Source organism: Epinephelus moara, chromosome 6, assembly GCF_006386435.1.
Source record: "Epinephelus moara isolate mb chromosome 6, YSFRI_EMoa_1.0, whole genome shotgun sequence".
NCBI classification, from domain to species: domain Eukaryota; kingdom Metazoa; phylum Chordata; class Actinopteri; order Perciformes; family Serranidae; genus Epinephelus; species Epinephelus moara.
Genome location: NC_065511.1, coordinates 18,375,787 through 18,389,892, shown reverse-complemented (window position 1 = coordinate 18,389,892; position 14,106 = coordinate 18,375,787). Strand labels below are relative to the sequence as shown.

The following is a 14,106-nucleotide window of genomic DNA, read 5'->3' as shown; positions in this document are numbered from 1 at the left end:
ATTTTAATGGGCCTTGATACAGCAGAATGACGAGATTATTTTAGGGTGTTAAATACTGACCTTCTCCAAGATAAAAGACTTCCATCAGTTTGTAAACGTGAAAAGTGGTGACAACATTAAATACAACTTAAAAAAAAACTAATAAAATACATGCATATATTCATGCACTTGTATGCATACTCAACTACTGTCCTCCTAAAAGAGAGTTTCATTTGAATTTGACTTGCTAGGTGGTGTCATGTTTGCTGTGGTGTATTCTTCCTGCACAGCTGCTTTGGGACCCTACATGCCATTCCCTTGCTTTTCCTTGCTTTTCACGCAGAGCATGTTTTTCTGGTCTGTGCCTCTCATTTTTGATATATGTCGAGTGCATTGTTTCACTTAAAGCACAAACCTTACCTGTGTGTGTGAGCTCAACGTTAAGAATAAGTTGTACGAACCAATCGGAAGGGCAGCTTAGCTCTGATGGACATTGTGTCTATTTCAAATGTAGCCTATGTTTTACATTTTAGGAGTAGGTCTGCACTGACTTGGCCAAGCTGCAGAGCAGACTCATAGAAGGAAAAATGCAAAAGCATCTGCATTTTCATCAACTCAAACCTGAATATTTTCCCAAAATCATGATGTTATTGGATAGACATGTTATTCTTTATATACATTCACACATCTGTAAGCTTTCCGAATTAGCATTACAGCTGACATATACAATTATAGAAATCCCACCAGTTGTATTGTAAACAGAATGTAAAGTCTAAATGTCAATGTTTCTTTACCAATAAAGGTTTACACTCAGTGGTGGAACATAACTTAATGCATTTAATCAAGTACTTTACATAAGTATAATTCTGATGTGTGTGCAACTTTATACCTTGGCACGTTGTACTTTTTACTTCACTGCATTTATTTGACAGCTATAGGTCAAACTGTTCATGCAAAATATGTGATCACCTTAAAAAAATCTGTGTTTTCTACATTACAACACAACAGTATGTAACTGCTTAAAATAATATTTGGGCAGCCACAAGATTAAAATGCTGTGAACACATAAATGCATACTGTATATAATGATAATGAAATACAATAATGTACTGCGCTGGAAAGGGGCTATTTTGCATAAGCGTTCTTTCACTTTTGGTCCCTTTGGCTGTTATGTATTTCACTTAAATCAAATTATAAATGGAGTACTTGTAATGGAGTGTCACCAACCGTCACCAACACCCACGTTGCAGGAGTGTGTAGAAATACCCCAATTTACACTGGGGTATTTCTACTTTTACTTGAGTAAAGGATTTTAATACTTCTTCCACCACTGCTTACATTACAGGTCTAAAAGTTTTTCCTCAGGCCATACAGCACATGGCATATTGCTATCACAGTAACCCAATGAAAATTAGGTTGAAATGTAGCGCTGTATACCCTGTACAGTAAAAAGATTGTGAATCAGTACTTTCAGCATTATATCAAGGACTGAACACAAATGACAAACAGTCGACTACATACATCAGGGTGCATGGGAGAAAGAACTCAAAGTAGAAATTTCAGACAAAAATTGGTATAGTATGTGGAAGATACACCATTGAACCACTAATTCACAAACCTGGAGGAAATTATCATGGGAAAATCTGATTTGTTTCTTTATTACACCAAAACTGAAAAGTAGGCATCTCCATAGTTGCCAGAAGTATTGGTGAGCATGGGTCTTTTGGTGTCGATAACTCTCATATTTTTTGGAAATGTTAGAGAATAACTGTATTTTGGGAAATGGTATATGTAAAGAGCTTAAGCACATAGTAGGATATGAGGTTCCTAACAGTTGTTTGTTTTCTGAATAAAATGTCATTGCCAGTGACAGATATTTGATCAAAATATTGCTAGCAGCAAGCATGAAAGCTAACACTAGGAACTCAGCTAAAGACATACCACCAACAAAGGACCAGTAGCCAACAACTGTGGAAAAATCTTTTTAATGGAGAAATTGACACATACTGAGACTACAAGAAGCAGTGAAAGAAAGAAAATGGAAAAATTGACTCTACAAGACTCAAAAAGATGACACTGGACTGGAAACAATCAATAAATATATTAATCCTTAAGGCTGTACAAATGTATATTTATTCAGGCAGTTTTTGTTTTATTAGCTCGTTATTTGTAACATGTCAGTGTCACAAAAATTGTTTTAATAAAGATTTAATTGGGGAAAAAATGTGAATCATGGTGTTAAAATGATATACAGGCTGAAGAGACATCCATTAAGCTTTAGGGTATTATAAGCTCCAGCATGTAGCTGATTCTGACCTCTGACCTCACCAGTGAGTGGTGCAAGAGGGGAGAATTTTCACTAATACAAATATATTGAATGCTGCATTAACTGTGTAATATTAGGAAAAGCAAGCATTCTGAGGTGAATTTACAGCAGGTACCTCACTAAAAAATACTTTTAAAATGCGCTTGTCTTACCTGAGAGCTACTTACAAACCTTGACATATGGGCATTGTATGACTCGCAGTAATACTTGCACAATAATTAAAATCTATTGCCATGACAGCCCTGCAAGCCATGCAATGGTCTCTCAGGAAAGACCACCCAGTCCTTTCACAGATTACCTTCCTTCACACACTCTGCAAATGTGTTCTCTAATCATCCATTCTCATTCACAAAATGAAAAATTCTCTAACACTAAATTTTGTTGGACACAAATGTTACCACAGAGCACCAAACTTAATTGCTCCAGTCTTTGAATTACCAGATTCAAACACTCTCTGTTCATATTTTCTTGATCTGGTTGAGTGAGTTTTTTTTCGTTACCAAGAGCCCCTGACAAAACACTCATCTCGTCTCACTGTCATCTCATGTTGCGTCAAGCTTGAATGATAGCCTGAGAACAACACCGGAAGTAAAATGAACGGCTTTCATATATTTAAAAAATATATTATCCTAGTTAACAGCACTAGGGGCAAATGTCTCTTTTAAAACAATATTCACTTACAATGCGGTGTATTTTTTAAGACAAAATCACAAGATACACTGCTACTTTAAAAAGGACGGTCGAAATCAAAATTTGTGTGAGAATTATTTAATTAAACGTCACCTTTTATAGTGGAAGTTTTACGAGTACATTGTAGGCGGCAGTAAGTCTATAAAGCACATTTCTAATTACAGACAGTACTTATCGTAATGTGCTTTCTGTTTTAGTACAATAGTATAGGAGCTAATTTTGCAAGTCCTTCAACGAGGCTTTTATTCTGGAAGCAATAACCGGAAACGCTATTTATATTCTTCCTGTCGGTGTTTAGCTTGACTGGTACTGAGCCTGAGGAGGAGGGAGAGCTGCTGAGGGTGCCCTGCCTGGTTTGACACACCGTGAGTGGACCGGCTTGACTTGTCACGGGGCCTTGCGGGCAAACAATGTATTTCTCTCACCGAAAATAGTAAGGAATTTAAAAAACGAGGGGAAAGACAACCGCGGACACCGAGGCGTCGCGACAGAAACACCACGTAGGATGGGCGAACGGGCGGACATTACGTTTAAAACCACTGGATCCAAGTGGCTGCTGCCCGTCAGTGAATACTTGGGCTTTCCCCTTGATCAGGTAGGAGGATCAGTCTGTGAATCACAATCCAGTGGGAATACGTCGGAGCTAGTGGACTGAATTTCTCAAGCTATTTTGTCGTATGAATATCACTCTGTGTCATGACTGTATAGTTTGTCAATTAAGTTTGCCACTTGTTAAAGAGGGTTACCAACACTCACATTGCAGTTCATGACTTTAACAGTGTAGATTAAAGGCTGTCAGTGTTTTTGTCTCTTCAAAATGACATTTAAGAGCTTAAAGCTTGCATGCCAAAGTTTAAAAATTAGGCTTAACATTCAAGGTCAACTCATATCACAGCAAAACTATTCACAGAATTGATATAATGCCACTGAGGATGAAGACACAAGTGGGGGAAAAAAATCCCTGTAACATTGCATTGTGCTGTCACAGTGTGTCCCTACAGGATTAAAAGGAGTTGTTTATTGACACCCATCCTGATCTCTATCTCCCACACAGGTGAATTTTTTGGCGTGCCAGCTCTTCGCCCTGGGTGCTGCCTTCTGGTTTCGTCTCTACCTCAGTCCAAGCCATGCCAATCCCCTGGTCAGGCACGCTGTGGCCGCTCTTCTCGGCATTGCCTTTCTCATCTTCTGCTTTGGATGGTACTGTATGATACTGTCCGCTCACACAGTGCTCCATTCAGGTTCTCTAATATGATGTGGCACCTCTTCATTTTGTCAGTAATACTCCTTGATTGGCAGCATATTTCGAGTGGAAAATATGCGGTAGTCAGCCACTGAGTTCTCACTGTGTACTAACTGTCCACCTTTAGGGGAAATAGACAGGGCTGATATCCAGTGTGCAGGGCCGCAGGCTTATAATTATAGGAGGACAATGATGCCTTAGACAGTAAGGGTGAACACTGAGCAGAGGAGTGTCTACATGTCCTTAAAAGACTGACAATAAGGCCTAAGAAGTCATTAAATAGTCTTAAATTTGAATTTGTGAGGTCTTAACTACAACAAACATTTGTTCTTATTTCATTTATCCATTTTAATTTCTTTTTGAATTGTAATACTGTCATTTTACTTCATACTTGCACTTAGATTTTGGCAAAATGCAGATTACCTTAACTCACTCTAACAATCATATTCCTATATAACACTTACCTCTACACAAAAGTTTCAATCAAAATGTCTAGGAAGTGTCTTGGAAACATGTCTAGGCTGCACTAACACACACTGCATCATATCACAGACACAAAGCCCACTTTGATTATAAGTAAAGAACACTGTATCATTTAAATAATGGTAAAGATGCACATTTTCTGACCGTGTGTGTGTCGTTGTCTGCAGGTACTCAGCTCACATCCTGACAGTGGTGGTTGCAAGCTACTTGATCATCATCAAAGCTGACATCAACAATGTGCACAGGTGAGTGTTGGCCTGCGCACTTCAAGGGGAAATTCACATACAAGTCTGTGATGAAGCTAGATTATGGAGACAAACGGTTACAGCACTGCAATGTGGTGAAGGTTGTGACTTTTAAACATCAAAATAATGTGAATTTAAGCTCATCTTTAGTGTCCTGTAAGGTTGCCATAGATGTTTTGCTCTTTGTAATAGTTTGGTTGCCTGGTTGGTTTTGTTATAAACAAACAGACATGTGTTCTGTTGCTGCAAGTTTTGCGTCCAGACCAGACTGACTTGTCTCCCTGAAATCATGTTGACAGGTGGATGACAGAACTGCTACAACAGCACCATCTTATTCTCACAATACTTGTGCAATCACTGTTATTGTTATTTTCAGGTAAAACTTGTCAGGCAAAATCAGGCTGGAGACTCTTTTACGTCATAGGTGTATGTCTGGTGAAGTGGGTAAATAGCTCGGTCTAGATAATCATCATTGTATTGTTAATTAATTTGTTGTGGTAAGGCGGGTTTTGACATTTAAGTCTTAAAAGCAATGATTTGTTGTTCCTCACATCTTGGAATTTACCCATTCATGCAGTCCCTCCCACACATTTCAACACAGACTGCAATGCAATACACCCTGCCTTATTATCTTCCTGTTAAAATGTGGCCTGGACTAAAATACAGTTGTTGAAGGAAACTAATGTGAAACACGTCAGATAAAAAGCAGCCAGATGTGCCAGCCAGTCTGTTTGGAGATAGCCAGACTGTGTTTGTGTGTATTTTTAATTTCTCTCTTTGTGGCGATGTTTATCATGTAGCTTTGTGAGTGCACATATGTTTCTTTTTGTTTGGTTGTGTGTGTTGGCCTGAAATAACCTGGCTCAAGTGTGTCGTGGTATTTTCTTTTTATGAACGGAGCAACAGAAACAGGGTTGGTTAGGTTGCCCCGTCAGGTTGCCCTGGTATTCACACGTGTAAAGGGATTGCCCGCAGGGAGAGGGAGATAAAACTGGTATTGTTCTTTACATGTGGAAACAAAGCACAGTGTAAACTGTGTCTCAGGTTAAACATACATACCACAATACCCACATCTTCATAACTGGCACGGGGTGAAATGAGGTATTTCTGAATGAATCACCTCAGTTAACTCCAGTGCGAGTAATCTTCCTGACGTGTTTTAATGTCAATATTTGTTAGGAATTTGTTTCTTTTTGTTGACTTAAAGTAATCTGAGCTTGAACCAGATGTTGAGTACTAACTGTGGCAATTTTATGATAGAATAGGTCAGTCAGTTTATGGTGCATGTTGTCACTTACATATTTTTAAAGTCACCAATTTCACTGCCAACAAAGAAATGATTAATTCTGAACCATTTCCAATTTGCAACTGCACAGCAGAAAGCTTTGCAGCAAATAATAAGAAAAAGTATGTTTTGATGGAGACATTTTTAAGGAAAATTAAAGATACTTTTGAAAAGTATTCAATTCTTAGTGTCCTACTATGGAAAACTAAAGTTACTTTATTACATACAGTAGACATTCATGAACTGAGATTCTCTAAATTTTCCCTGGAGTATCTCCTGTCCTGCATGTTTTAGATCTTTTCACTGCACCAGCACAGCTAATTCAAATTCAAATGATCAACTTGTCATGAACTCCTGATGCTGCTTGCTAACAAGCTGAATCAGCTGTGTTGAAGCAGAGAGAGATCTAAAGCATGCAGGACAAGAGGTGCAGTCATTCTAGATGTTACAAAGTCTCTGAGGTGATGTGAACGGCATGAAAATGAGCAACAGGTTGTAAAACAACCATGAAATGCTGTGAAACAAGCACAAACGCAAAGCAGTGTATTTTGAGGCTGCAACTAGCGATTATTTGCATTGTTGAGTAATCTGTCGATCATTTTCTCGATCAATCAATAAGTTATTTGGTCCATAAAATGTCAGAAAATGGAGACAAATTTCGATTAGTGTTTCCCAAAGCCCCAAAATAAGGCCTTGAAATGACCTGTTTTGTTCATAATCCAAAGATATTCAGTTTATCGTCATAGAAGAGTGGGAAAAGCAGAAACATTCACTTTTAAGAGGCTGAAGTCAGAGAATTTTTACTTTTTTTTTTTTCTTTTTAATTAATCAATTATCAAATTAGTTGGTGATTAATTAATAAGCTGTTTATTTATACATATATATAAATTTATAATAAACTAAGACATTAAAAGCTTGTAATAGTTGATTGAGAGATAGCAGCCCTTCTTTCTTTGTAATATTTACAGGCAGTGTATCACTAAAATATCTTGACTGTGTTATATTCGATTTGTTTTCTTCATTCCTCCATACACAGGTACTCCATGGTGACCGCTATGGGCTACTTGACAGTGTGCCAAGTGAGCAGAGTCTTCATTTTTAACTATGGAGTCCTGTCCACTGACTTCTCTGGGTAAGGAAAAAACGCAATCTGTCGTCTCACCTCTTTCCCCCTCTCTCTCTTCGCCACACCTTCTCGGTGACAGCATATTAGTCATTTCAGTTTTAAAGCAGTTGTGATGTGTTATCAGTTAACAGTTGCTTACATATTTGCCAGCGCCAAGGCCTTGTGTAAATACAACACCGCTGATTAAAAAGCAGCAGTGTGGATTGTTCACAGTTGACATTGTCCAGTCCAGGTAGAGCTGAGGTACTTGCTGACTCCTGGCAACTGTGACTTTGTTGTGTTTGAAACTAGGGAAGGAGTGGGCGGTTTCCTCTTTAGTGTGTAGTATTCGTTATTTTATTTTAGTTAGTTAGTTAGTTTAGTTTAGTTAGTTAGTTTAGTTAGTGTTTAGTTATAAGTACCTGGGTGTTCATCTTAACAATAAACTGGACTGGACTAATCACATAACAGCACTGTACAGGAAAGGCCAAAGCAGACTCTACCTGCTGAGGCGGCTCAGGTCTTTTGGAGTGCAGGGGGCGCTCCTGAAGACCTTCTTTGACACTGTGGTGGCATCAGCCATCTTTTACGGAGTGGTCTGCTGGGGCAGCAGCGTCTCGGCTGCAGATAGGAAGAGACTGGACAAGCTGATCAAGAAGGCCAGCTCTGTCCTGGGATGCTCTCTGGACTCTGTGCAGGTGGTGGGAGAAAGGAGGATGACAGCCAAGCTGTCATCTCTGAGGACTAATGACTCCCATCCTCTGCAGGAGGAGATAAAAGCTCTGGAGAGCTCCTTCAGCGATAGACTGATTCACCCAAAGTGTGTGAAGGAACGCTATCGCAGGTCCTTCCTGCCTGCTGCTGTCAGGCTACATAACCAGCACTGCTCACAGTAGACTGCACCATGGACACTTTATTGACACTATGGACACTTTATGGACACTACAGCTGTCTGCTGTTTTGCACATACAATCACTTGCACTAGATGTGCTCCCTTTATCCACTGCTCATTCTCATTCACTGCTGCTCATTATTATCCACTTCCTATTATTTTCATTATTATTATTATTGTTATTGTTATTTATCGCCGACTCTTGGATTTTTGTACTTATTTGCATGCCTAGTTATTTAAGTTTTTAAGTCTAATTTTGAAATCTTTAATCCGACTCTTTTTCCTTGACTGCTGTAACACTGGAATTTCTCAATTATGGGATCAATAAAGGTGTATCTTATCTTATCTTATCTTATCTTATCTTATCTTATTTGAAGCGTTTCTTTTCATTGAAATCTATATTTGTATTCTATGAGGATCGTAAAGAAGACATGGGATTTCCTAGCCCTATTATTTCATAAATGAAAGACTACTGCATTCCAAAGCTACTTTCACACTGATGGCATGCAGTTGTTAATGATAAAGAGGGTTATAACTATGTTAGCATACTGGTTAGCCTTATTGTGGAGCACATCTCTTGCAGAGAGCTGGGCCCCCCTGGATTCAGAAAACCATAATGAATATTTAACTAAACATGGAGCTGGATATAAGTTTGTTTTGTCAGGATAATATGAGGTGGCACCAGTTGTTCTACAGAGAAGGTTCACACCAGATACCCAAAGCGGGTAATAGTGTTTCCTGTGTGCAGTTGTTCTTTAAAAGGTGACGGTTGACTTTGCTGGCTCCTGTATTCAGCAACTTTTTTTTGCCCAGTTCTGGTGTGCATGAATTTGCTGGCAGCCTCACTTGCACTCCGCGTGACATTGGTGATGATCAGCCAGGCCTGTGAGTCAGCCTCGGTTAGGGTCAGATACTGAATTAGAGGTGCAGCTTCTTTAAGCTCTCAGATAGGACAGATGTGTCTTTTGTGAATCACAAAGATGGTGTCCGTATATATAGGGACTGAATGCAGTAATTAAAGGTTCTATGACTCAGTGGGCTTTTTCTTTTTGCTAGTATAACACCAGTGATTTACTTTATTTGCAGTGTTCTACTTTTGTGTTATCCTCACTAACACCTCGATATGTTTTAGCTTGTCTCTGAAGTCTGCTCGCTATCCTCCCGTTTGTCATCAAGCATTTCCATAAGCTGATCTTTTCCGAATTTGTGCAAGCCAGCGGAACTGAAATCGAACCGGGTCAAAAAAAAAAAAATCTTGCGTACAGTGCCAACTCTAGAGTCTACATGGAAAAACAGTCTGCTGGCTACAGCGGTGGAGAGTCGCACACACTGGCTGGCACCCTGAAAATGTTTCTCTAAAGCCAACTGCCGGCTCTCATTGAGCTGGCACTGCCAGCCGCTCAGCCCCTCTCTGCCTCGGTTTTCCATGCTGTCCACACAATGCAGCCCACTCACACACAGGAACCAGTGTGTGCGAGTGTGTGTGTGTGTGTGTGTGTGAGAGAGATGTTGGTTATGTGTGCCTTTGTGCACACATACTCACATTCTTGGGACAGAGAGGTCTCTATCTGTGAATGAAACTAGGAGAGGGGGTGTCAAAGTAGTGTGTTCGGACTTACTGTACAGGACCTTAATGCCTGCTACTGTCCCCTCACTGGCAGAACTTTTTGGTATCCATAAATGGCTGACTGAGACAGAAATTGTAAAAAAGAAAACAACACATACATGAGTTATTGCACACATAATGTATGTTCACACAGTCTCTCGGTTTACATTGTAATCCTGTGTATTGTATTGCTCTGGATGACAGTATCTGAAGTACTAATGTTAAGAGTGCAAGCTTTTTTTTTCTTTTTTTTTTGCATTGCAAATAAGTGTTGAAAAACTTAGTGTTCGATGGATTAAATCTTCTTACTAGCAATATTCTGTTGGTTTAATCAGTTAGCTTGACATGATGGCTGTTAGTCTGTGCTGGTTTCAAAGACAGAGAGCGATTAAGTGAAACTTTAAAGAGTTGAATGGATTGCATTGGATTAATAAGTGACCTCATTTGACACCGCAGGAAAAGAATGAAGTGATTCACAGGGGAAAATAAATTCTGCAGCCTCAGACAGATGCTCAGTAGGCGGCTGCTTTGGGCGTGCTTTGTTTCAAGTCAGTCATGTAATAAACGGCCAGAAAGTGCTCTCTTTCACTGAAACCTCCTGCTGCTGATCAGACAAACACACTGCGTCTGACTTTTAAGACGTTAAAAAACACGTGCTCTGTATCAGACACTTTGACAGCATCTATCAGGCTGGCTTTGTGAGGCTAAACGCACCAGATCGCTACTCATTTCCTCACTGTTAATCAGCTTTATTATGTATTAAATTCCGTGGCACAGAATTACGAAACTTTATGTATTCCTTAAAAATGGTTTCTTATTTTTTTACCTCAGAATCTCCACAAAGTCAGTCTTTTAACACTGGTTACTATTTATTTTGTCTGCCCAGGCCTCTGATGATCGTTACCCAGAAGATCACCACACTGGCTTTTCAGCTCCACGATGGTATGTCAGAAAAGAACCATGCACACACACACACACACACAAACACACTCAACTGCACACATGTATTGGCAAACCTTTAATAGTGGAAGCAACATGTTCTCACAATTACTTAACTTGATGTGGCATAATAGGAAAAGCACAAGTGTTGCTGATGACAGTAATGACGACTCCATCTTTTTTTGAATAAAGTGTGAACCATGACGGCATTACAATGAGCCAGCATGTGCAATACCAGGATCCTGAACCAGATGCAGCTGTTATTTGGTGGAACGTGGCAAAATAAAAGTTTCCAAACAGGTTACTGATGATGTCATGCCTTGTTTTTCAGGTATGTGTAAGAAATCTGAACAGCTGTTCCCGGAGCAGAGGGCTCTGGCTATAAAGTAAGTTCTCACTGTGGTAAATTCTCATGACTTCAGTCTTTTTAATAGGAATATGTTGCAGTGTGACAAATCAGAGGATAAACATTTTGGAAGTCAGAGCACTCTGTCCTGTGAATAATGATAATCTGCTCTTTCCCTGTTTGATTCAGCTGATTGTCGTTTAAACCTGACCTTTGAGGTGCACATAGTTGTGTAGGATTGATAATATCTGGGCCCCATGTCAAAGTGTATATGCGCAGAAGGTTGCATCTGATTTAACACCTTTTTTTTAAGGAATAAATAATTGTTTCTTTTCCTTTAGCCACGAAGGACAATGACAACGAGATGCAATCATGGTGAATAGCTTGTTCATGTAAAAAGCATGCTGGGAACTTAAAGGATAGGCATCAATTTGCATGGAAAATGTGACATTTTTATGCATGTGAATTTATATAAACCACAGTCCTCAGGTTGCTATGCATGCCATTTTAGAGTGAGTTTTTAAAATGTGTCAAAAAAGAAATCATAACATAAAGTGTTACCCTTGTGTGATGACTCTAAAGCTCTAAAATCAGTGATTGTCTGATTTTTGTTAGCATACTCTGGGATTCCCGTGCTACCTGTAGGTTTGAATATGACTCTCTTATTCAGATTTTACTTTTTATGTCTTGTTATACTGTAAACATTATATACAAGCTCTGATGCATGTGTAAACAGCAATGTAGACTGAAAGCAGATTTCTTTATGATTTCCTGGCTGGTTCTTGATTATTCGAAACAGAGTACAATTCATAACCAGTTCTTGATAGCCAATTCTAGCTCCTTAAAATGCTGCTGTAATCTGAGAGTCAGAGGAACTTAATTAAAAGCTGATTTACAATATTGGGATAGTCTCAGTGTAAAATGTTTGTAAGGCACTTTTTGTCATTCACAAAATGTTCACTTTTATGTAACATTCCATCTGCCAAACAACAATACAAGTTAAAAGAATGCCTTTTAAGTGTTATTTTGAAAATAAAATGCCATGCTTTTCTCACATTTTCACTCCACTTTGATGAAAATATCCTGTCTCAAGTGATCACTGTTACACTGAAAATAAACGGGCTCTCCGTATTCAGTTATTTCTCCTTTTGTTCCCTCTGCAGTGTGAGGCCGTCTCTCATCGAGTACCTGAGCTACAATCTGAATTTCATGAGCGTCCTGGTTGGACCGTGCAGTAACTATACAGAGTACATAGACTTCATAGAAGGCAGACACATCAGCAGGCGTCTCAGACACCACTCGGGGACGTGTAATGGGCAGAACGGCTATGATAAAATACCAGACCCATCACCTCTGGTAAGCTCATGAGTGCATATCTGATTGCAGCTCCCTCTTCTGATTTAACTTAATGCCACAGCATAATCAGGGACCATAGTAGGGGTGGTTAAATCTGTCTTTTCCCAGTTTCATTTTTGTATTTGCTGAGAAATTTCCAGTTGTATCAAGAGTCTAATTCTTCAGTTTTTGCACCTCGTCCTACTGCTTACATTGTTTCAGTCTTGATCATAAATATGACTCATTTCCTCTTAACTCAACTGGACCTGATGTTGGAACGACTGAAATAGTCATCATGTCCATTTGTATGTTCGGTGGTCAGGGGTTTTCCATTTTCCGTTTTCTCTGCAGAACGCTGTCTGCCGAAAATTGCTGATCTGCAGTGGATGCATGCTGTTTTTCCTCACTGTGACTCGGTCCCTGCCGATAACGTACAACGTGGACCCTCACTTTGTCGGCCACGCCCCCTTCCTCACAAGGCTCACCTACGCTTTCTTCTCCATACAAGCAGCAAGGCCCAAATTCTACTTTGCCTGGACACTAGGTGAGCTTTGTGTGAGGTGGGAATATGATGGGCAGATGAGCTACATTGTTAATGCCATGGAAGTTATGTGATTTTATTTTTTTTTACCTCTGTCCTGTCAGCTGATGCAGTCAATAACGCTGCAGGTTATGGTTTCTTGAGGATGGATGAAAATGGAAAGCCATCGTGGGACCTCATCAGCAACCTCAACATCTTGGGGATTGAGGTATCCTTAACTTAGATCACAGAAGATAGTCTCTCTACACTATGTTAAGCTTTATGCATATTCAGGTTGGTAAAAGTCCAGGAATAACTTAATTTATTGATCTTTTTTCAGACTGCAACCAGCTTTAAGACATTCATAGACAACTGGAATATTCGAACAGGAATTTGGCTCAAAACGTAAGCGAACTTAACTTCTGATGTATGCAGCCAGAAAACATTTATTCAGCTTTCCATTTCACCGACTCTTTTGAATATATTTGATTCCTTTCATCTCCTCAGGGTGTGTTATGACCGAGCGCCCAAGCACAGGTTGGCGTTGACCTTTATCCTGTCTGCCTTGTGGCATGGTGTGTATCCAGGGTACTATTTCACCTTCATCACAGCCATCCCCATCACCATGGCAGCACGAGCTGTGAGTACTTTACTCCTCTGGAAATTCAAATTAATACTCCAGCATACACAGTACAGGGAAAATGAACTGTCTAAAACAGGGCAGTCAGTATGAATTCCTAATGTAATTTCAACTTGAAACTTTTGTTAGCTTTTGGTTTAAAGTGGTAGAAATAATACACATGTGGCCGTTTCTCTCTGTCCTGTGTGATAACGTCGGTTGAGCAGCTTCATCTGAGTTATCAGATAAAAACCATGAAGTACACCTCAATGAACCGTTGAAGAAAGTAGATCTTATACCAAAGCCAAAGTGGAATTACATAAACAGCATAGCTTAGATAAATACACCCATCTTTTCACGGGTGTGAAAACAGTTATTTATCCATCTCTGTTCATCTGTCCCTCCCCACCAGGTCCGGAAATCTGTTCGCCACCACATAGTGGGCGTCAGAGCCTTGAAGCTGGGTTACGACATTTTGACTTGGGCAGCCACC

The 14,106-nt window shown here is 39.6% G+C and overlaps 1 protein-coding gene across 1 annotated transcript in view; it reads left to right on the top strand.

Annotated features, from left to right (window-relative positions):
• The first annotated feature begins 3,336 nt into the window (after positions 1–3,336).
• The window catches only part of LOC126391706 (lysophospholipid acyltransferase 1-like), a 16,454-nt gene continuing 5,684 nt past the window's right edge, over positions 3,337–14,106 (top strand). Inside the window, exons 1-12 of the mRNA XM_050046610.1 lie at positions 3,337–3,590; positions 4,050–4,195; positions 4,889–4,966; positions 7,288–7,383; positions 10,741–10,796; positions 11,125–11,179; positions 12,303–12,495; positions 12,826–13,018; positions 13,120–13,223; positions 13,335–13,399; positions 13,502–13,634; positions 14,026–14,100. Of these exons, the coding sequence (XP_049902567.1) occupies positions 3,501–3,590; positions 4,050–4,195; positions 4,889–4,966; positions 7,288–7,383; positions 10,741–10,796; positions 11,125–11,179; positions 12,303–12,495; positions 12,826–13,018; positions 13,120–13,223; positions 13,335–13,399; positions 13,502–13,634; positions 14,026–14,100 (1,284 nt within the window). The 5' untranslated portion in view covers positions 3,337–3,500. The remainder of the gene's footprint in view (positions 3,591–4,049; positions 4,196–4,888; positions 4,967–7,287; positions 7,384–10,740; positions 10,797–11,124; positions 11,180–12,302; positions 12,496–12,825; positions 13,019–13,119; positions 13,224–13,334; positions 13,400–13,501; positions 13,635–14,025; positions 14,101–14,106) is intronic.